The sequence below is a fragment of the Perca fluviatilis genome, chromosome 13 (assembly GCF_010015445.1).
Source record: "Perca fluviatilis chromosome 13, GENO_Pfluv_1.0, whole genome shotgun sequence".
Lineage (NCBI taxonomy): Eukaryota > Metazoa > Chordata > Actinopteri > Perciformes > Percidae > Perca > Perca fluviatilis.
In genome coordinates this window covers 2459934-2485017 of record NC_053124.1, presented here as the reverse complement: position 1 = coordinate 2485017, position 25084 = coordinate 2459934, and the positions used below count along the sequence as shown (strand labels likewise).

The window sequence follows — 25084 nt, the reverse complement described above, 5'->3', positions numbered from 1 at the left end:
GAGACTTTAGACACCTCTCCTCTGCCTCCTGACTTACAGCATTTTTCAAAAGTGCCAAAGAAGACATGCTACCAGTGTAATGAGGTGATGCCTTTGCATATGCTTGCAGTACACATTAAGACATGCAACGGAAATCTCTCCTCCGATGAGACTGGTGAAGAGGTGAGAGCAAGTTTGTTTTTCTAAAGTTAAAATGAAAATTAAAACAAAATATCAATAGTTTACCTAAAATACTGTTTTGTAAATCCGCAGTCCTCTGATGAGTTATGGGTTGTGGAGAAACAAGTGCAAGTACGACCATAACTAAAATCCAAAATCACTTTAATTGCCATTTGCACCAGTAATCTTTGTTTCAGTTGCTTGTAACATGGAGCTACTTTCTTTCAAATTTTAGGTGGTTTGTCCAATTTGCACCATAGAATTCCTAGACGATGAGATCACATTCCATGCTAGCCAATGTGGAGAAAGGTAATCAGCTTTGTTCAGCTCTCTGTATAATACATATTTTTTCAGATTAATGTCCAGTGTTAGGTGTTTGAAACTGCATTTTTTTCATGTACAGCTTTGGATGTACAGTGACTTCTGAAGCAAATGGCAGTGGCCCAAGTACGCATGGTCTATCTCCAGTATGTAAACCAAGAAGGTATGTTTTATTTAGATGCCCTTCGTGTGAGTTTATATCAAATACAGAAATATTTATGTGCACCATCATTTACACAATCCATGTTTTCATGTTTTTTAGCCATCTTATCTAGACATCACATTCTATTATTCTGTTATTTAACACAGCACATGATGCAGTAATTTATAATAACATGTAATTTGATTCTTTTCCAAACACTGTTCAGTATACTGCTTGGTGGAACTATGACCACATGGCAATAATGTATACAAATTGTTTTTGATAATTTGGGACTATGTGTTCTCTGTCCTCTTAAGTACGGAAGATGTATTGCACTTCCATGAACATCAAGTTGACACAACAACAGAATTGAAGTTGTGTGTGAACAGAGAAGACCTTCCAGACAGGGGCATTCTCCAGTGGAAAAGAAAGAAAGAGAGCTGCATCTCCTGCCTGTGCTCTTAAAGGAGAATTCCTGCCAGTTTTTACATTAATCCTGATCGCTATAAATATGCGAGTACTGTCGATAGAAAATAAAAAAAATAAAATAAATAAAAGTGCCGCAACTCCGACAATTAGACGTCACTGTCGGAGTGGGGGTGGTGGCCCACCTCCAGCTTTTTTGAGAGGGTGGTACAACTTCCTCTGCACAGGAGAAGTGGACTTAAATTCTCTGTCTAGGAAGATGTGGCCAATCTAGAATCCTGTCAACTCATCAGCAGGGTGAGCGCTCTGTTTAAGAGTTTTCAGATATGAATTAGATAAAGATTAGTTTCAACACCTATTTTATTCAATGCTTTATTTCAAAAATGCTTATTTTCTTTTTTTCTTAGGTCGAAGATTCTGCAGATGCTCGGTGTCTGATGTTGAACGCCGATGAAATGATAAGCTGTGGATACACGAGCCAGATCAACCTGGACAGCAAAGAAAGCATCATTCGGTAAGAGTTTTAAAAGAAAATTACACTTTAAAATATTTTTTATTTAAAAATGTAAACATTTCAAACCATGTTTTTTTTCTCCAAAGAGCAATTGTCCTACACTCTACTACAAGACTGATTCCAATGCTGCAGCAAATTCGAAAGGGCACGGAACTGTACAGCCTGGTGGACCAGATGGCTACAAACCCTGAAGCTTGCCGCTCCCTGTTTGTTCCCGGGAAGATTATCAAGGTATCCATTTTAACTGCCACTTAATCTTTTCTTACATTTGCCTTGTTATATATTGGAATTTTCATTTTATATAAGCTTTACAAGCCTATATTTGAACACTTAAAATATATTTAACCAAATATGCATTCACTGTTTCTTTATGGCCTGATGCTGATTTCATTATGATGAACTGCCAGCCCAATTAAAGTGAAAAAGGGACATCTAAGGGGAGAACTGAGAGGAAGATCATCAACTTTCTAAAAGATTTCTTGCAGGAGGTTGAAATGTCAGGTACTATATACTTGATAGTGTGCATACACAATTACACATAACACCATTTGAATGTACTGAGCACATATACACATTCTTGGATAATACATTTTTTAAGACAATACTGTAAGTTTGAATAGCTTCTCTTTCATGGTATTTGAAATATACATCAATCAAAGATGGGGAGACAGACAGTGCAGCTGGTGACACAGAGCCTCTTGCAGTGCCACACGTGCTCCAGTGGATGACGGGGCAGTCCCACATCCCCATCCTCTCTGATGAAAAGAGACATTTCAAAATAACATGCAACTTTGACAACAACTGCAGGGAGCGACTAGGAGATCACTCAGTTTGCTACCCAATTGTGAGTGCATGCACTCAGACTGTGACTTTTTCCAGTACAGCATCTTAGCACTTACACTACACTTAGAAGAATCATGAGTGAGTCAGTTAAATATGGTGCTGGATTCCACAGAGTTTAACACAACTAGCTCTACTCAAATCAAAGCAATAACTAAGTAGTCATTGTTTACTGATATTTTGGTTGGAATATTGCATCTTTAGTAAAATTTACATCTTTAGTATTTTTTTTTTTTTGGAGCTAGATAGAACCCATAACAATTATTGCTACTGTTAGTAATACATCCCATAGGGCGCCACTCCTTAAGTGCCTTTTTTTCTGGTCCATTAGTAAACTTAATGGGATGTGTTTTCCAAATGCAATATTGCAACCAGCTAAGAAGTACATGTTTAAATGTAATTGTTGGTTGGACCATATGTGAAGGTATCAAGGTCTGCTCAGAGTCAAGGGACAAAGATATAGTGGACACCAATGAGATGAATAACATCAGAGATATCAAGCAGACCATCTTCCTCCAGAGAGTGAAGAACATCATGGTACTTGCTAGTGACTGCAACCCAGACATCCCGCCAAAGTCGCTCTATTCTAGAATTACATTTTAATTTGTTGACTTGGATTTATAAAGCAATTTGAACTTTATTTAAACAAACTGCAAGAAGTATTTATTTAGTGAAACATTTCAAGACTGAAAAACACAACTTACCTCTGATTGTGGACACTCTTTCCCGAGATAAAGCTCGCTCTTCCTGTTCCCCGTGTGGCGAACATAAAGTGTGCAATGTCCACGTTCTCAACACTGTTGGGACCAACCAGCAGTGGGTTAAACATTATCTCTTAAACAGAGATCTCAACCATGCGGCCTACAGGCAACTATGGAGCTTGAACGCCCTCTGGAACAAAGGAATCAGGCCTGTTGTAATTGTTGCAGCCTATATTTCACACCTCCATGCAAAATTACACGTTACCACAAGGGAAGGGGCTAAATTGTTCCATTTTCCGGACAAAGTGGACTATTTTGGTGTTCTGTGAAACATGCATCAGTGTTTCAGCTCTGCAGAAGAGGAAACAACGTTGCTCTAGAAGAAAATCGGACAACATGGACACCGTTGTGCCCATTGGGGAGATACACGTTTCCGGGAATCACTGATGAGTGTAGCCGGATTTCGTTCCGTTTACCGTGGAGATCTATGAACAAAACAAATGGGACACACAGTAAGAAGCTTGAGGTTTCTGGGCACAGAAATATAGTGTGTTTATTAATATCAGTAATGCTAATGCTGCAACTCTGTTACGACATGAATGTGATTTGATTAATAAGTGCTACTGGTGCGCATTTGATTATAATTCTGATTTGGGACCACCGAGTCCATCTATTTCTGTAAAAGCACCTCTGATCACATTGATGCATTGGTGATGTTGTGTTAACTAAAGTAGCTTGTTTGAACCTGTAAATGCTACATTGTTATCTCCTGCCGAGGAGCAGTTTACTGTAGCGAAACAATAATCATTTCTTTCGTCACTCAAACCCACGGCGCTGCGGCACAACGTCTCGTTGTGCCGCAGACCTGTGTCCGACAAACGGCCGGATTATTGTTGCCGCTGAGTGTCAGCTGTTCGCCCGCAGAGACCGAGAAATAACCCTCCCCTTATTACACAAATTCTCAGACCCTGCAGTAACTTTGCGTTAGGCCGGGTCGTGAGTAAACAAGGAGACGTTATTCTCAGAACCTCGAAAATCAAGATCCAAGTGTTTCTTTCTCTAAGTGTGCTATCTTTCTTTCTTCTTACATGCTAACCTAACACACATACACACACACGCACGTGCTGTGAACAGCTGGCCTGGCTAGCTACCACAGTCACATCCACAGACAAGCTAATGGCTACCCCATAGCCAAGCATACATGTGCGTTGAACACGCATACAAGTGCGCTGAACACGCATAAACGTGCACTGAACACACATACACGTGCACTGAACAGCTAAACGGCTAGCCTTTAGCCACGTGGGGCTGCAACCAGCTCCACTACCCGCTTTTGTCTGTAACACGTGTTGAAAAATCACAGTGCTCCCCGCCATTGTCAGCTACCAGGAGTAGCCATTTTTAGTAGTAGTCTTTTCTAAAACTTTTGACCAGTAGTGTATATTAGGCTGATAACATTAACAATAAAAAAACAAGAACACATCAATCACCTTCCTTGAGTAGCCGTCCACTCCTCCAAAGAGAACAATGTTGTATCTGTTCAAGAGGGGAAAAAGTTACAGTATAACTAAGGCTGTCCCGTATGGGACTTGTATGACATGCCTCCTACTCCACAACATTCTTTGTTTAAATAATTAGATCAACATTCTATTTTAATCTACCTGATCAGTTTGTGATTTGTGTCAATGTGGGCCAAGGAGAGAGAGCCTCGCACAGAATAACTTATTCGCACAACACAACCTAGCTCTGTGAGCCGTAAGAAGATCACTGCAGCATCAACCCGATGCATAGAGGCCATCATTCCCCACCACTACATGCCCATTGACTCAATGTCCCATTGACACCAAATGGCCTTAAACCATTCGATAACCAGTATTTGGCATCTGACTTTTGATGGCTGAAATCATGTTGTCAAGCTCTTGGTCAGTCACTGTGCTGTATGATCCTCTTACAGATAAGCCAAATTTTTGCATTCTTCTGCAAATCGTTCTCCTTGAAACACCCAGGAATTTTGCAATGCAGGAGACTGGCAGATGTGTGTCCAGCAAATTCTTTAGTTTTTCTCTCTTCATTACAATTTTGGGGTGACCAGAAACTGGACCAACTAGACCTCTGTTTCCTGTTCAACAACCGCCTATCTGCTCAGAGAACGATTCAAACAGAATAAGCTCATGGCGTGTCAGGAACTCCAAATAATCCAAATTTAGCGGTTGCTGGTTTATGGCAGATTGCAGTTTGGTAAGAAGTCTCTCCATCAACTGCTGCATCTCAGCATGTCCTGTTAGACAGAAAGCGCTCAGATTAGCAAAGAAGAGGGACTCAGAGTTAGCCATATATGTCTCAGAATAAACTACATGACTGAGATAAGATAACGTGCGATGGAAGCTAGTAATATATTTATTCCTTATAGCATCCTAACCATAGCCAATAGGCACATGCTGTCTAAAAACATGTTTTTTTAGATTATAACAACATTTCTCAGATGAAAAGTTTCTCAGATCAAAGTTTACTTTGGCTATGTATAAGTAAAGGGAAAACATTTATATTAATTTTACTTCAGTTTATTATATAAAACGACATAACAATGATAACAACATTTCTCAGATGATAGTTTACTTTGGCTATGTATAAGTAAAGGGAAAACATTTATATTAATTTTACTTCAGTTTATTATATAAGACGACATAACAATGTAACATTAGAAGAAGAAAAAAACAGTTTTTCATGAAGTATTCCTAAATTCAGGCAGAAGCCTATAAAGCATTTTCACAGCTGGAAGGCTTTGGTGAAATTTCCACCTAGTGAAAACTTTCTGTCCAATAGAGGCTATGATAATAATGCAAAATATAGTTCTCTGTTCTCAAAACATGCAAGTACACGCCATACAGTAGCAGTGAGAACTAAGGTGGGAGGGGGAACGGCCAAACAGCACACGCTGTTAGTTTACTAAAAAGTTTGTGTTTTTTGTCTTGAGAGATGAAATACGGCTGTTAGTCTTAAAGAAAAAGAAAAATTTAAAGCAGATGAAAGAGGTGAAAAAGAGGACGGTAAGTGTAAACACCTACACCAAAGAGGTTATTCAAGCTCACTGCAGGCAAAAAGTCATGGCTTCGACGCGCATTACCATCCCATTCCACTGCACTCAATATGTGCTCTCTCATTAGTCTAATTCGGGAACAGCTGACGCAAGTGTGACACCTAGTGGTAAATTCGGTATACCGGTCTGGTCCAGTGTTGGGCTTGATATCAAACCGGTTTTATATATATATATATATATATATACACCGCCCCAAGCCTAGCACCCATTGGCTTGTTAACCAAGCCATAGTCCTGTCACCCTGAACATCCTGCAATTCAATAAAGCCTTGCTTCTGGCCACACATAGAATGTACTATAGGAAATTACTCTTGAATATTGGGCAGGTGAGCTTTTCACAGTAACTTTGATAATGAAATCCTGCACTGTGCAACAAATTTGACTATTTGTCAATTAACAGTTCGAACTAAATATTTAGCTTACTTCTTTTGCCAATCTGTCCCCCTTTATCCTATGCTCTTCCTCTTGGTCTTCTTCTTCCTCTTCCTCCTGTCACTGGATGAAGAGGAAGATTCAGAGTCTGAAGAATATGAATCAGATGAATTCATTTGTTAGGTAGGAGGAGCTATTTTTGATGTTTCCGGAAGTACTGCACTGTATTAATATAAATCATTTTCCCGTAGAAAATGTTATGTGATACACAGTTGGAGCTTAGATCATAAACACTAAACTAAGTCCTGTGTTTAAGTCAGTCACATTTAGAACATACAGTATACAAAAAAGATTTGAAATGAGAGTAAAATTGGGGAAAATGAAAACTTTGGCCCCTCTCATCGTACAACAATACAACAAAAAAGTATATTATATTGAAGAAAAAAAAAGAAAAACCCACAAATACAATTGATGTTAATAAGGCTTTGCAATTTGTCTACAAGCTTATCAAACTTCTTTAGCGAGCTTGAGATATATATATATATATATATATATATATATATATATATATATATATATATATATATACACATTTCATCCTCGAGGGCTGTTCATTTTCTGTCTTTGCTGCTCAATAATTGCTTTGGCTGTCAGAGCCAATGTGGATGAGGTTCTTGGTGCTTTAATTAAGGAAAAAGAAAAATTACATGTCTACATGCAATTTAAAACAAAGACAGTGAGACAGTACAGTATAGCATTTTATATCTTCATTGGTTTTGTGCTTTACAATCACAAAAGGGAAAATATTGCACCTCTTCCTCCAATGCATATAATGCTTATTGATTAATTATCTACATCCATCTAATAGTTTTTTTTTTACTATCTGCACCCATTGCACCTTGTTTTACAAAGGATCAATGTGGTAAATAACATACTTACTTTCCACTTCAGTTTCCTCTACATTGTGAAGTTCATCAACTTCTGCAGATCCACCAATGCTATCTGCGTTGATGGATAAAAGGAACTGATTGGCTCTTTTGCCTCTTCTTGTGGAAGGCACTGTTCTGAAAAGTTTGACAATCATTATGAAAATATTTCGTAATGGTGACTTGAGAAGAGTAACCACGCAGTAGAATGCTGCCTTCACATTAATTAATTAGTAGAAATACAGTAACCTAGCAATATAGTTCAGCACTCACATGGGACATGTTCTGAATAAAGACATATCTAAAATACATTTTGCCCAACTTTTATTTGTAATGGAGTATTTTTATGTTGCAGTGTTGAGATACGAAGTCAATATTTTACAGTTTCTCATTACTTTGAGATTCTGTGTCAATATTTACTAAGTCAATATATTGAAATACGCTGCACAGCGGCGACAGGTGCCTGCAGCACGTCAGAAATGTTTGTGTGTTTGTAGTTCGTCGACGTATATGTTGTTTTCTTTACACAAACCCAGTAATCAACACCAGCATAGATTGGTAAAGTGCTGAGTGAGGAGAGAAGTTGAATGGAAGGCAAGGCGTCTAACAGGACTTTTCTTTATCTAACTGGCACCACACAGATTTTTCACACATTCCGTGCCACCACCACGTGATGCGCTGTTAACAATTCGTGATCATTTCACGGAATTCTGTGCGACCCGGCTGATTCACAAATGTTACCGCTTCAATAAATGGAATTGTCCTCTACAGACCAGCTCTGGCAAGTGAGGGAGCAGTGTTACTGCGGAAACTTTCCACTTGACCTACCTGAGGAATGCAGGAGAGCAACGAAAACACTTAGAAGGAGAAGAGGACGGCGTGGAGGGGTGCGACAGCGAGTCCGGGCCCGCGGATACAAGCCACCTCTACCCACGGTGATTCTGGCAACACACCCGCTATCTCGCCAAGCAACTCACGGAGCTACAGATTGCAGTGAGGTACCTCTCATAGTACAGAGAAAGTTATTTGCTGTGCTTTACTGAAACTTGGCTCAGGTAGTCTATTGACATTTCTATACTCAAGATTACGGGATTTAGCGATCCTATAAGACTGGAACGTGACCCACAGGTGATGGGCAAAAAACTGGGTGGGGGAGTGTGTGTAACCAGGGGTGGTGTAACAAAGTCACACTCAGGATATTGAACTTTTATCCCTGTCATTTAGGCCTTACTACCTGCCCAGGAAATTTGGTGTTTGTCACTGTTGTATATATTCAGGCATCATTTATGACACAGTGGTCAATATCACACTTGATGCTCCCAAATTTATACTTGGAGATTTCAATGGTTGTTCTATAAAAACACATACTGCCTAACTACTACCAATATGTCAACTGTCCCACGAGAGGAGAAAGAACACTCGACCTATGCTTTGGGAACATCAAAGAGATTTATAAGGGCTACGCAAAACCGCCACTGGGGGTTTCAGACCATAACGTGATTCATCTCGTTCCGTATTACAAACAGAAGCTAAAATCCAGCAAGCCCGAGATAAAGACAATTAAGAAGTGGAGCAACGAGGCGACTGAGAGCCTTAAAGTCAGGACACACCAGCCAGACGGCCGACCGTCGACAGAAAAGCCAGTCGAAATGATCAGTCTCCCCGATTTGGTCCAAAAATTGCCACAGAACACACCAAAGAGACGAGACGTAATACGTCTCCATAACAGCAGGCGGCGCTAATCTGTAATGTTGCCCAAAAAATGAAAATCGGCAGCTGATTGGACGAACGGATCACATGGGGTTGTTTTCTCCGGAAATTCAAAGCCAGGCTGTCATGGCGGCCGTTCAGAATACGATCTCATATTGTACTAAAATAGTTCACTGAAACATGTTTCTGAGAACATTTTAAGCGAGAAATAGGCCATGCAGTTGCTGAATCTGTCTTCATTTCAGCTCAACAAAGGTCAGTTTAAAAGATTTTCGTCATTCCGCTCCCCATTTCCAGGTGAGTCCCAACTGCCCTGCAGCCGACAGAACATGTCATGTCGGCCAAAATGAACGCCGACAGCCCCTCAGACTGACGACGGCACGGGACACACCGAACAGACTCGAGTCACTGACCTCGCCAGACTGTCCAACGGCCGATTTTCGGCCCTGTGTATCCCGGGCTTTAAAGGCTGTTTTGACTGTACAAAATGGGACACCTTCTTTGACACTTGCAGGGATCTGGAGGAATTAAACTCCGTGGTGACAGATTATATTCAGTTTAGTGTGGACTGTGTAATTCAAGATAAAAACATTAAAGCATTTCCCAACGACAAACCATGGGTAAATAAAGAACTCAAAGTAGCACTGAAAAGGAAAAGGGAAGCTTTTGAACAATGGGATGTGGCTCAGATGAAGGTTGTACAAAGGGAGATAAGGCATTTAACCAATATGTGCAAGCATAAATATAAACTACAGATTGAGGCAAAAATGAGGGGTAATGACTTAAAACAGGCATGGCAAGGGATGTGTGTACATCGATGATAGGGAAGGAGGTGAGGAGAAGCCACATTAACACAAATGAAGATGACCTGACCCTTGCAAATGAACTAAATACTTTTTATGCAAGATTTCTCCCCAGAGCATAATTCTATCAGACAACAACTTCATTGTGGCCCTCCCCTGGTTGTAACAGCTGAGGAGGTGCATAGAATCTTCACAAAGATTGATCCAAAAAAGGCAGCTGGTCCTGATAAGATCAGAGAAACTGTTCTAAAGGAGTGTAGGGAACAACTTAGCCCTATATTCGGGCAGCTTTTTCAAATCTCTCTTGACACACATTACATTCCAAAGGCCTGGAAAACCTCACTGATAGTGCCGGTACTAAAAGTGGCAACCCCTTCTGCCTTAAATGACTATTGTCCTGTTGCCTTAGCATCTATTGTAATGAAAAAAAATGTTCTAGGAGATGTGCAAGGTGTTATTGACCCTCTACAATTTGCATACAGGACAGAAAGGAGCACTGATGACGCCGCTATTGTATATGCTCCATAATATTTATTGTCACTTCTCATCTGCATTCAACACCTTAGGCCTCACACTATAATGGAGAGGCTATTGCAGTTGGGAGTGCATAGTGATGTCATCCACAAGCGACAGCAGTCAGCGGGAAAGAGGCAGTCGGCAGCTGCCTTCAATATCCTACCCAACAGTCGGCTCTATAGCCTAGTTTCTTTTATACTAATGTAGTGTTTATTAAAATAACCAAAGATACATTTTTACGTGTAGTAAGCATTTAGCCTCACGCTAATTTATCAAGACTAGGCCTACCGGCTAAACTAACACTAGCTCCATGGCTACCTCTACACCTGGCCAGTCCCCACTCCCCCACAGGATTTCCTCATTGTTTGAGAATGCAAACAAAGAAATTGCTGACCTTAGGGAAGATGTTCATCGGCTTTCCGAAGACTTAAAAACCAAAGATGCTTTGTTATCCGCCTGCCTGGACGTGGCTCATAATCAGTGTTGGGAGTAACGGCGTTTAAGTATAACGGCGTTACTAACGGCGTTACTAACGGCGTTATTTTTTCAGTAACAGAGTAATCTAATTAATTACTTTTCTCATCGTTGCAACGCCGTTATTGTTACTGAGAATGTAAAGTGGCGCGTTACTACAATTTGGTTGAATGAAGTGTGTCAGTCTTGTGCTGTCAGGCTTTGGCTGCACATCAGCTGCCTGGAGAGAATGGGGGGTGATGACACCGTTGCAAATGCGATGATGATTGGCTGGGTGGGTGGATGCCCTGCTCACGCTGTCTCACTGCACGCTCTGACTACCACTAAACACAAGACAGTGACAATGGCGACGAGCCAGGGAAATTCAAAGGTAGAAAAACTTTTTCAGAAAAACTAAATATTAATTTAACATGTCCGAAAAGGATAAGGAAGAAGCAAAAGCTTATTTAATCATAGCCCCTTTTTCACTATTATATAATAATCATCATGATTAGCTAAATGTTTACATCATAAAGTATTTGTATCATATTTAACACGTTCTTTACAGTTTCCTACATATTTATATTTACACACAACAAGGTAAAGACATTTGTCCTATGTTTATATTGACCATAAAAATAAATATGTAATGTAAGTAAACTAATCAATGAATCTGATAGTCAGAAGAGTGCATTTGACTTCTGAGGAGACTTACTACTAGACAGCTAGATATTAAGATAAGTACTTACTTTATTAGGCTTCTCTGCCCACTGTCATTGGATCTGCTGCCTTAAGGTTAAATTTACTGTTTGTTCTGCTTATTTTGCTCATTCTGCTGCCTTTTGTTGCTTGCCCCTTGTCTTTGCTGCTTTTACTGTGGGTTCTGCTGCTTCTTCTACTTCTGCTGTGTGTAGATAGACATACACTCTTCATTCTCCACCACACTTCCTGAAATCATCTTTCCATCCATCACATCAAGTACTATTTCCCCTTTCACCCCTCTATCTCCAAATTTAATTCTTACTTTTGTTACCTCTGCTGCCTTTGACACAGTGAACCACCAGATCCTCATTTCGACACTCCAGGATCTGGTTGTCTCAGGCCACGTCTACACGTACCAAAACAATCTTTTTTTTACCCGTCTTCCCTGGATTCGTTTCAAGAATAGTTGTATCCAAACGAATCCATTTGTAAATGACTCAATACTCTACTTCATATGCCAGGCCTATAGGTGGCGCTGTTTCTGCTACAGAAATTCACCATAAAACGGAGAAGAAGAGCATAGTCACTTCCACTTCCCATCATAACATGACCAGATTATAACGTTCTCTTAATATATCCATGGACTATAAGAACTTTCACTACTGCTCATTTTATAAAGGCCGCCGCAAGAAAACGTGACTTTGTTTACATTGTATAATGTGCTGTTGGATTGCTTTTTATTTTGCAATTCTCTGCCATCGGACATGATTGCAGCACGCTAGATAGCAGCTAGCTAACATCGGCAGTCAAACAAACATCAATGATCCATGAATGATGTCTTTTTGATAATCTACGGTTTTCTGGCTGTAGCCTTTCTACAATAAGCCATGGTAAAAGTTACTATAATCCGTTCAAGGAGTTGATAAGCAGACAGATTAGCTAGCTAGTTGCTAAGTTGTCTACTTCCACTTTATAAACAACCATAGCAGCTAATGTTAGCTACGTCGCAGCTGTAGCGGTCAGCTACTTTAGCAATGTTTAACGTTGGCTACATAACGTTAGCAATATATCTTGTGTAGAATCCAGGACCAGCAGGGCAGAGGGAAGTGTCAGGGAGCAGAGACAAAGTATTTAGATGAAGTGAGCTGGTTTGACCATGGAGATGGGATATGCTCGCTTAGCTTCGTGTGTGACCGGCGTGCACTAGCACAAGTGCGGTAAGAGGTCGAGGGGTGTGGCGATGACATCATCGATACGGGGTCGTATTCGTATTCACCATCCATACGAAGCCTAACGAGAGCCATTTTCGAATTTTTTCACCCTGAGACCAGGTTTCAAAAAAGTGCGTTTTCAGGGAGTGCGTTTACAGGATTCGTCTGGACGGTCGGCCCAAACGATGCAAAACGTGCGTTTGCACAAAAAAAACGTTTCCGTGTGGACGGCTCCTCAGGCTCTGCGCTCTCTTTGCTCACATCTTATCTGGTAGACCGAACCTACCGGGTAACCTGGAGAGGATCTACCTCAGAACCTTGCCCAGTCCTGAGTCCCCTCCTCTCTTCTCTGTACACCAACTCTCTCGGGTCTATCATTCACTCGCACAGCTTTTCTTATCACAGCTACGCAGATGACACCCAACTAATTCTCTCCTTTCCAGAGTCTGAAATGCAAGTAGCAGCACACATTTCTTCTTGGATGCCCACACACCTCTGAAACTCAACCTTGACACGACTGAGCTCCTTTTCCTACCAGGGAAGGGCTCTCCTAACCAAGACCTGACTATAACAGTTGACAACTCTGTGGTAGTCCCCACCCAGACTGCTAGAAACCTGGGTGTGACACTTTACGATCAACTCTCCTTCACTGCCAACGTTGCTGCAACTTCCCAATTGTGTAGATACATGTTGCATAACATGAACAGAAGGATATGTCCCCTTCTAACGCAGAAGGCGTCTCAGTTTCTGGTTCAGGCTCTAGTCATCTCACGTCTAGACTACTGCAACTCCCTGCTGAATGGCCTGCCTGCATGTGCCATCCGACCCTTGCAGCTCATTCAGAACGTAGCAGCTCGACTTGTCTTCAACCTCCCCAAGTTCTCTCATGCTACACCGCTTCTCCGCTCTCTTCGCTGGTTACCAATTACTGCCCGCATCCACTTCAAGACACCAGTACTTGCGTACTGGGGCCACGAAAGGATCAGCCCCAGCATACATCCAGGACATGGTCAAACCCTATACCCCAACTAGCCCACTCCGCTCTGCATCAGCCAACCTGCTTGCTGCCCCCTCACAGCAAGGGACAACTAATCACTCAACAAAGTCCCGACTGTTTGCTGTCCTGGCTCCTAAATGGTGGAATGAGCTCCCTATTGATATCAGGATGGCTGAAAGCTTACGCATCTTCCGCCGAAGGCTAAAAACACATCTGTTCCGACTGCACCTCAGATAAAAAAAAATATATATGTATTTCTTGAAGCTGCACTTTCATATGGCTCTTGGTAATTTTGCTCATTTAAAGCTAATGTACTTGCACTTACTACTTTTTGTCTGGAGTTTGCACCTACAGGGTTGAAAGAACTTAATTGGAAGTCGCTTTGGATAAAAGTGTCATCTAAATGACATGTAATGTAATGTCAAAACCCTCCTCCCCTATTTTGTGAAAAACATATTTTTGTACTTCTTTTTAAACTGGGTCCTACTTGGACATTGCTTTAACGATGTACTCAATCCATTCTACAATTTCACTCCACATATAGAAATACAAAAAGTCTTTAACATTTTACGAACACAAAGATGTTTAAAAAAGAACTATCCCCTTAAATTATATCTCCCATCTCTATTAAAAAAACATTTTTGAACATTGCCAGGGAGTATTTTGTTTATTGCTTTAAACATTATTTGTGCCATTTGGAAATGTACCAGATCATTGAATTTCAGTGTTTTTGATTTTAAGAATAGCGAGTTTGTGTGTTCTCTGTAACTGGTATTATGAATTATCAGTATTGCTCTTTTTTGCAATATTGATAGTGATGATATTGTACTTTTATAAGTATTGCCCCAAACTTCTGCACAGTAATTTAAATATGGTAATACGAGTGAACAGTAAAGAATGTGGAGTGATTTTTGTTCCAGAATGTGTTTTGCCTTATTGAGTATGGAAATGCTTCTTGAAAGCTTGTTGTGTACGTGTTTTATGTGGGATTTCCAGCTTATTTTGTCATCTATTATCACACCATGAAACTTATTTTCATTAATTATTTTGATGTCCACACCGTCCACCTGTATCTGTACTTGAGTAAATTACCAAATAACATGATTTTAGTTTTACTTACGTTTAATGATGTTTGTTTTTGTCAAACCAACTTTTTAATTTGTACATTTCTAAAGTAATAATATCCAGTAGTTCCTTTAAATTTCCCCCAGAACAAAAAATATTCCTGTCATCTGCAAATAGTACTAATTTTAATATTTTTGATACCCAGTTTTGGACCCAATACTGAGCCCTGGGGGATGCCACAAGCAATGTCCAAGCATGACGATGAATAGTCTCAAAACTTTGCATATTGTTTCCTGGACTAGGCAACACAGTGATTCAGTGTGCATTTACAAATTGTAAAAATAAACGCTACGGATGGGCACCACAAAGTTTCCACAAATTTCCATTGCGAGATCCAGAAAGGAACCAACTGTGGCTTCTTGCTGCTGGCTTGGACATATAGACACCAGTGGAGACTCTACTCAAGTGGCGAATGTGTAGTGATCATTTTAGACCAGATGACTTTGAAAAACCCCGCAATCTAAAGGACCACAAGTCACTGACAACAAATGCGGTTCCATCCGTCTTTCCAGATGCACCAACAGCTACTGAACAGGTAATATCAGTCCGCTGCTGCCATAGCCTATGCCTACTAACAACTATAGGGAACAAGGTATAACTATTGCAATGCGATGCAAGGGTAGTTTTATTTCTAACATTTTTCTAGCAACACAGACATTTACATCAATAGTCTGGCATTATACTTTATTTGCCTCGGGTGTACTGTGGAGTGGGTCAGACTGTTTTTAATAGCAGGCTAGCAGTTACTGTTGACTTGCGCTAGCCTAGCACCAGCGAACTCTGCAACTAGAAGGACAGGATGAAACGTGTTGAAAACGGTCTCCACTGATAAATAACACACTGGCTAACTTGGAAATGAGGTCCTATGTCCAAAATTCTGAACCACCCCTTTAAGTAAGTTTTCACCCAATGCAATACTACCCCCCTGATCCCAAGACTTTCCAGTTTGTTGATAAATATGTTATGATTAATTGTGTCAAAGGCTTTTTCTAAGATCTATGAAGACTCCAATTGCATATTGTTTATTGTCTATTGCATTCATAATCTCCTCAATTGAGTCAATTATTGCCAGTGATGTTGAGCAGTTTGATCGGAATCCATATTGACATATAATGTCTGATAGGCTTATGCACAATTCAGAATTGAATTGAGAATGACTCCTAAATTCCAATTCAATTCTTGAATTTGAATTGAATTTGAATTTATGTCAAAAACAGGATCTAGAATTACAATTTAAATTTGAATTAAAGGAAGCAGAATTGCAATCAATAAAAATTCAAAGACATTCATATACATAATTTCAGTGAAGTGTTAAACTATGAAGCTTTACAATATACACTCACCTTAAAGATTATTAGGAACGTACCTGAAAGATTTCTTGTTAATGCGATTATCTAATCAACCAATCACATTGCAGCTGCTTCAATGCATTTAGGGGTGTCATCCAGGTCTAGACAATCTCCTGAACTCCAAACTGAATGTCATTATGGGAAAGAAAGGTGATCTAAGCAACTTTGAGCGTAGCATGGTTGTTGGTGCCAGACGGGCTGGTTTGAGTATTTCACAATCTGCTCAGTTACTGGGATTTTCACGCACAACCATTTCTAGGGTTTACAAAGAATGGTCTGAAAAAGTTAAAACATCCAGGATGCTGCAGTCCTGGGGGGCCAAAATGCCTTGTTGATGCTAGAGGTCAGAGGAGAATGGGCCGACTGATTCCAGCTGATAGAAGATCAACTTTGACTCAAATAACAACATACCTCGGTCGTTACAACCGAGGTATGCAGCAAAACATTTGTGAAGCCACAACACGCACAACCTTGAGGCGGATGGGCTACACCAGCAGAAGACCCCACCGGCTACCACTCGTCTCCACTAAAAATAGGAAAATGAGGCTACAATTTGCACGAGCTCACCAAAATTGGACAGTTGAAGACTGTAAAAATGTTGTCTGGTCTGATGAGTCTTGATTTCTGTTGAGACATTCAGATGGTAGACTCGAATTTGGCGTAAACAGAATGAGAACATGGATCCGTCATGCCTTGTTACCACTGGTCAGGCTGCTGGTGGTGGTGTAATGGTGTGGGGGATGTTTTTTTGGCACACTTTAGGCCCCTTAGTACAAATTGGGCATCGTTTAAATGCTACAGCCTACCTGAGAATGGTTTCTGACCATGTCCATCCCTTTATGACCACCATGTACCTTCCTCTGATGGCTACTTCCAGCAGGATAATGCACCATGTCACAAAGCTTGAATCATTTCAAATTGGTTTCTTGAACATGACAATGAGTTCACTGTACTACTTCCAGCACCTTGTTGAATCAATGCCACAAGAATTAAGGCAGTTCTGAAGGCAAAAGGAGGTCAAACACGGCATTAGTAGGGTGTTCCTAATAATCCTTTAGGTGAGTGTATGTCAGCTATGATTGCATGACATATTCTATAAATGATATTACTTTGAACTACTTGTACAGATTACATTAAAAGGAAATGTTTTCCCCCAGCAATGAATGTTAAAAGCTCTAGTCACAGAACAAAAACTTATTGTAATTTTGTGGAACATGATGGAACATGACTCCATTTCCCAGAATGCTTTACTTTAATCAAGTATTTAAAATGGTTGCCAAACAATTTGAGGTGGACATTTGTTTGAAAGCTTCTTTTCTACACAATTTGATGGTCAACACTGGACTTTTTAAGTTTCAGAAGTCCCTTACAACTTCAGATTACAAACATTTATAGATTTGACACCTGTAATAACAGCGACATGGAAAATAATAGCAGGCCTAAGAGGTCATCTGTACTAGTTAATTTTGAAGAACCAATTCCACTAAGAACACCTGGAAACCACAGAGCCATATGCAAGCACTGCAGTGTCTTCATCAAGGCTACTTCACATTTCAAAAGTAAAGGCCATTTTATGGTTCAGCGGAGGCTCCATGCAGAGCTTTCGCCGTAGGCTACGTAAGTGGCCTGATGTTTATACTTGTGCGCTGGTGTGTGCGTCGAGCCGGCATGTGTGTGTGTGGGGAGTGGGTGATAGACCGAGGGAGAAGTGAGAGAGTGACGGCAATTATCTTCAGAGCAAGTACCGACTCTAGAGTCCTAGTGAGAGAAACAAAGTGTCTCCCCTGTTCTTTCTGACCACGGTGGGAGATCTGGAGCAGGAGAAGTTAACCCTCTCCTTGATTTCATGTTGTTGATGGAGAAGGAGAACCAGGACATGAAATGTCAGGGGAAATGCAATGCTACCAAGCCACGGCCGAGCGACGTGCGTCGCTGCAACGTATAGTTAAATTTTTCGAGAGGTGCACGTCAGGCTACGCCGTAGGGTCCGGCATAGACACAGAGGGGTCTGCGGGGGTACACCGTCGATTCGACGCAGAAGCATAAAACGGCCTTAAGTTAACAGACAAACAGTCTTTTATTTTGACAACCATCTCTTGATGGTATTATGCTACTGATATTTGATATCATCAGTGTTGGGGTCACTACTCAAGAACGTGTAATACACTATTTACTTTTTTTTTTAACAAAAAAACATAATGCATTACCTTACTTGTTATTCTCTATGGATAGTAACTCATTACTCTACTCATTACATTACATTACTGTAGCGCAACACAGCAAGAGACTGGCATATAGCTCATACAAGGCTTAAACACACCTTCAATTCACAACACAACAGTAACAGTAGCATTAATATGTTACATTACTCAGTTACAGCCAAATGTGATTATATTATGGCGTTACTTCGTAAGGAGTTACCCCCAACACTGGATATCATATGTAAGATAAGATAAGATAAGATAAGATAAGATATACTTTATTGTCCCCGAAGGGAAATTTGTTTTGGACTCTGTCCATTCTGCAGCGTCACAAGACAACACAAAATACAAAAAAGGCAACACCAAATGCAGAGAGAGAAAAAAAATAATACTGAAAAGACAACAAATACAAATATCTCTCAACACATACTCTCTTGCAATACAAACATGCTTCCATATACATATAATTAGCATATTAACTACTCCTTTCATTGGCACTTCCCATTAAACAACCCATCGGCTGTATTCTCCACAATAAGTGGGACACAGCCCTTGCACAGTACAATATTACAATAATACAATATTGCACAGCTGACATATTGCCCAACCCCAATAGCCTACATATCGCACAAATTCCACAATGCACTGATAATGCCCAACCTCTATAGACTACGTATTGGACAAATGACATAACGCCCAACCGAATAGCCTACGTATTGCACAATGACATGATGCACAAACCCAAAGAGCCTACGTATTGCACAACTAACATATTGCACAACCCCAATAGCCTACGTATTGCACAACTAACATATTGCACAATCCCAATAGCCTACGTATTGCACAGCTAACATATTGCACATCCCCAATAGCCTACGTATTGCACAGCTAACATATTGCACATCCCCAATAGCCTACGTATTGCACAACTAACATATTGCACATCCCCAATAGCCTACGTATTGCACAACTAACATATTGCACAACCCCAATAGCCTATGTATTGCACAAGTGACATAAAGGACACCCCAATAGCCCACATATTGCACAAATGACACATTTCCACATAGCCCGTATGGTACACTACTTATCGCACGACAACATAGGACACAACCCAACCAGTCTACATGTTAGTGTTAAGAAGCTTAATGGACATAGGCACAAATGAGTGTTTATATCGGTTTAGCCTGCATCTAGGAATCCTGAATCTTCTACCAAACGGTAAAAGCTGAAATTCTGGGTGCCTGAGGAGTGACTAATGAAATCATGTTATTAAATTACAAAATAAATGTAATTGCATTTAGTTGTATTACTGAGGTCAAATTTGTAATTCAATTAGTTACTAATCAAATTAAAAGTATATTGCTTTGCATTGATAAAGTAATCCAAATAAAGTAATCCAAACCACATTTATAATCGGTAACTTATAACAGTAAGCAATTACATTTCCAAAGTAACCTTCCTAACACTGAATGGTTATGAGATTCAGCACATTCTTTGTGTGACTGTGTGGAATTTCTTTGAATTGCCATTGAATTGAATTCCACTTCCTGTCATTCAAATTCAAATTCAACTTCCTGTGGGGCGGAGTCAATTCAATTCAAATTTAAATTCATGAATTGAATGGAGGCCAATTGTGAAATTCTGAATTTTGCACAAGCCTGATTTAAAAATGTATCCAATCTGTTATTTAATAGTGTTTCTATGGTGTTTGAGAATTGTGGAAGTAGAGAAACAGGCCTATAATTTGTGAAGTGGTGTCTGTCCCCAGTGTTATACAGTGGCACAATTTTAGCAATTTTCATTTTGTTTGGAAATTTACCAAACATTTTACAATGATAGATTACATATGTATTTTAGTGGTTCTGAGATCCCCTCAATAACCTTTTTACAATTGTCATATCAATTTAATTGCAATCAGTAGATGTTTTGTATTTACATTTATTTACAATATCTATTATTTTTGTTTCCTTCACTGCTGTGAGGAACATTGAGTTTGGAGTCCTTTCTGTCAGGTTATTTTTCCAATCCTCATATGCCAATGGATCTGGAATTTTTTTCAGCCAGGTTTGGTCCAACACTTACTAAGACATTGTTAAAGCTGTTGACCACATCATCCATATTATCCACTCTTATGTTGTTATCAACAAAATATTGAGGATAACTTTGTTGTCCCAAACTATTTTTAATAATACTATGTGTTATTATTATGTCCCATAATCTTTTAATATTGTCTTTGTTGTTATTTAATATTTTACTATAGTCAAACTAAAAGAACAACAAAACACTCGGGATCTGGACAATACCATTACATTTGGATAGAACAGTTATTTCGGACATTACTATTTATACAGATATGTGCACTCACAACAATGGACCTTTTTCACAGCAGACATTTTGACTTGTCATAGTAGGAAAAGCACAGCTGAAATTGATAACCTTAACGATGACTCAGTTCCATCAAGTGTCCCAGTAAGCTATTTCAGTGAGTCAGCATGCACAATACCAGGACCTCTCCTAAGTGGAATGCAGCCATCATTAATGGTTTAATACCAGGACCTCTCCTAGGTGGAATGCAGCCATCATTAATGGTTTAATACCAGGACCTCTCCTAAGTGGAATGCAGCCATCAGTAATGGTTTGAATACACCTGTGCTGTTCCTACTGACATGTCAACATGTCTGCTGTGAAAAATGACTATAGGAACCCCAAATATTATAAAAAAAAATGTAATTCACTGCAGAACTATCTTACACATTGTTGTACAACTTAGGAGTTCCCAGCCCCTCCCTGCTGAGAGGACCTAATCAGACACACCTGCATGCACTCTCCTTGATTAAGCTGGCAGGCAGAAACATAGCAAAAACACTATGAACTCATAAACCCACTAAACAGGCCTATGTCAAATGATAAAGTAGCAGATTAACTAAAACATTAAACTAAAACACTATATTAATATAATATTAAGGATTAAGCAGACACAAAACATTGTTAATTCTAGGAACAGAATGAAAAGAGTGACAGAGTGAAAAGGGAGAAAGGCAGCCTTTTCAGACCAGGCCATCAGGTAACCCTTATTGCTGAACCCTGCATACTGTACTACACTTAAGTTGTGTCCCTCCCTTTAATTGCACGTTTACTCCATTACATTTATCTGACAGTTGTAGTTAATAGCTCATTTTAAAGTCAAGGTTTTTAATTCCCCTAACTGTATAGAAAGTGGTTCGAATCAGCTCCACCTCAACCAGCAACATTAAAATGCTCCTTACATAGTAATATATCAGCAACCTAATACAAATCCAATAACATATCACTCTGACAAGGGCCATTCCACAACGTAAGGACTACTACAAGTGAATTTGTCTGCTAAATATTTTCAAAATCATCGATGTGATCACAGTGTGATTGGTAAAAGCCAAACAAAACAATAAGAAAAATCAAGTGAACTGTGAACATTCTACATATATTGCAAGTCCACAATGAGGAAAGTAACTAGTAATGTATGTTACATAATACACTCATTGGGTATAACAAATGCAATGCAACAGCACAGCCATACAGTCTGTAGTCTGTTTTGATTGACACAGAGTAATGTAATGGAAACCAGACTGGTTGATAAGTAGAGAGTAACATATAATCTGGGGCCAGGCCATAAAGAAGAATCTGTATAAACAAATATTTCCATTCAGAATAGAATAAAACAGAAAAGAAAAACTAATTCAATTTTCACTACACACACACACACACACACACACACACACACACACACACACACACACACACAACACACACACACACACACACACACTATTAATACGTTTCAATCTTTTAAAGGCTGTTACCAATATTATCTCATCTCTCAAATATATATCTCCATACATAAACTCTCTAATGGCTGAGAAATACACTATAATGTGTGTGTATTTTGATGGGCACACATTCCATGTTAATCTGCTGGAACAAAGTCTGTGTGTAGATGATAAGAAGCTCTATTTACAACAATGGAGGCAAATCTTTAATTTCACCATTGCTGTAAAACCACAGTGGGTCAAAGGATATTAATCAAGCCAGAAAATGCTGTATTGTCAGTGTAATCACATAATTTACAGTCTCCGAGCAGCTATTCTTCAACACCATCTGCAAGAGCAACACAACAGCTTCAGCAGCTGTACATAGTAATGACACAGAGACAAAGGTGGCCCATGCCAACTTCATATAATGTGATGTGACATGCTCACTCTCCTCTTTGACACGCTCCATTTCATTTGACTTCAGAGCCTGTCGTATATGCAGCTCAGTGAAGCTGCTCAGACTCTGTGCGTTGATTTCACTGCTGCCTTGCGTAGGGTGGTTCATGTCTGCTATGCTCTTTGATAGAAAAAAACCCACCCAGAATCCTGTGCAGCACTCTGTAGATCTACTGTCTGTCCTTGTTTCTTTCTATCGTTCTGCATGTCAGTCAGTCCAACACTTGGGCCCAGAGTGAAATAACTCAACAACTACAGTATAAGATGGATTGCGATTAACACACCCTCACTCACACACGGCCGTTGTAGATTTTCTGTATCAAGATTTGTTTATTTGTTCCAAGCAGGGCCAGGTTAACACTTCACTGTTCGCCTGGGCAACAACATTCATGTGCCCCTCTCTGAAAACAAAAAGAAAAGTACAAGTACATTTTAATAATAAATATCTCATCAAGTAAATTCAAGAGAAATTGAACAGACGCACCAATGTTCAATATGGCTTTGTTAAACAAACTGTTAAACTTTTGTCTTACTGCAACATGAAAAAATGCTGCCACATAAAAATATACATAATACAATATATTCATGGCCAGACACAAAACATAAGTACAATACAGTGCAACACAGGTGCAAACGGTGCAAATACATTCCACCCCTCGTCATACCTTGAGGTACCTGAGGTAGTTGTGTAGTTCCTGTCAGCCTCAGGTGTGCTTTGAGTTTTATGCTTGTACGTGAATTGGGAGGGCTGCATCTGAAAATGTTTGTAACTTTCCAAAACCAGCAATGGAGTAAGAACACCTACTTCAGACAGCGGTTGGTCAGGTGTGTGGAGGTCTGAAAGGAGCCAGAAGTTGAACCCTTTTTTTTCTTTCGTCACACAACTGTCTTAGGACTCCCTCGAAAACAAGATGGTTCATCTCAATGGGTTTATCTTTATGATTTAACTTGTCCATCAAACACAATAACAATAACTGTGTCCCTCTCATTTGTACAAACAAGATGAATGTCTTCTAAGAGACTGTTATCCCTATTTGAACAATTGATCAAGTCTTGCTTCTCTCTATGACAAGCTGCTCTGCACACGGTTGTTCTTTTTTTTTTTACTTTGAAAAGGCCAGCACACAATGAGTTCATAAACCATTTTTAACTTCCAGAACTGAGCCATAATCAGCCTTCAAACTGTTTGCCATCACTTCTCTTTTTTTAAACCCCATTTTAATTTAAGGACAAATGATGCCCTTCATTTTGACTCTCAATGTCACTGCTAATAGAGTTAGGTTAGTTCCATTGAGATTGAGGATGTTTTCCATAGGGAGATCTTTCCAAAAAAGCAACACAGGGATGAATGAATGAAAAGAAAAGAATACCCTCTAGATGGCACTGTTGACTGTCTCATTTCCCAAGAGCCAGGAAGAGTGTTTTGCACTCTTTTAGAGCTGAGCACTCTTTCAGCTGTAATCACTGTGTATTTGTATAGATTATGTGGTGGGTGTGGATGTGAATTTGGGCTATGCGCTATTTTAATTCCTTTATTAGTTATTTTCAGAGGCAGCTGTAGACATTTCCCAGTGTTTTGCAAGTCTATATTCATCACATACCAGTTGAATTTAGTTGGTGTTTTCCTAGTTCATATTATAAGTAGGCATGTAAGTAGGCTATTATAAGTAACTGTAGTATGAGGACATAATTGTAAGTAATATTTGGTTCTGGTTCTATACAAATCTCGCGATGCATCACAGTCGGTATTCACCAAGGAGAGCGTACGCATTTTGCTTTGACGTTCTTGCGTTATTCACATGATGCCATTACGTCCAATAATGTGCGTATCCCACTCGATCTCACTAGGTGCAACAGTCGGTACAACTACTACTACTTCAGCTATAGTTGGGTTCTGAGTTGAGTTTGTGAGAAACTATGTCAAGCGGAGAAGTATTGGTTAGTAAAGCAGACGGGAACGGCGGAATAATGGGTGAGTTTTCTCAGCTTTTTAAACATTTCCTCGCCCGTGTGTAAAGTTGACTCAAGTCTAACTCTAACAGATTTGGCTTTTGTTTAGCCAACAGTTTCTATATAAGCGAAGCGAAATGCTTGGACATTAAGGAACCCGCTCGGGAATAACGTTAACGTTAGTCGTTCCGTGTTTAACGTTAGCCTAGCCCCGGGTAACTACTCTCATAGGGGAATGTCGCAAAAAAACTTCATGTACAAATCTGGATTTAATGTCTCGTTGCTTTTTCGCGCAGCGTAGTTAGCTAACGTTAACTTAAAGT

At 39.8% G+C, this 25084-nt stretch overlaps 1 protein-coding gene and 2 long non-coding RNA genes across 4 annotated transcripts in view; 1 reads left to right on the top strand and 2 right to left on the bottom strand.

Annotated features, from left to right (window-relative positions):
* Window positions 1–1661: 1661 nt before the first annotated feature.
* LOC120571664 lies at window positions 1662–5226 on the bottom strand. The gene is made up of 4 exons (XR_005641258.1): window positions 4765–5226; window positions 4594–4639; window positions 3107–3588; window positions 1662–2317 (listed from the first exon to the last, which is right to left on the bottom strand). It is a non-coding gene; the product is annotated as an uncharacterized LOC120571664 (long non-coding RNA).
* A 61-nt stretch (window positions 5227–5287) lies between these two features.
* Window positions 5288–7604, bottom strand: LOC120571663. The gene is made up of 3 exons (XR_005641257.1): window positions 7511–7604; window positions 6623–6719; window positions 5288–5381 (listed from the first exon to the last, which is right to left on the bottom strand). It is a non-coding gene; the product is annotated as an uncharacterized LOC120571663 (long non-coding RNA).
* A 17001-nt stretch (window positions 7605–24605) lies between these two features.
* Window positions 24606–25084, top strand: part of sept7a (septin 7a) — a 53304-nt gene continuing 52825 nt past the window's right edge. The window contains exon 1 of one of the 2 annotated variants that reach the window (XM_039820605.1): window positions 24606–24783. In XM_039820605.1, the coding sequence (XP_039676539.1) occupies window positions 24729–24783 (55 nt within the window). In that variant the 5' untranslated portion in view covers window positions 24606–24728. The remainder of the gene's footprint in view (window positions 24784–25084) is intronic. The other variant, XM_039820604.1, reaches the window with a different exon arrangement.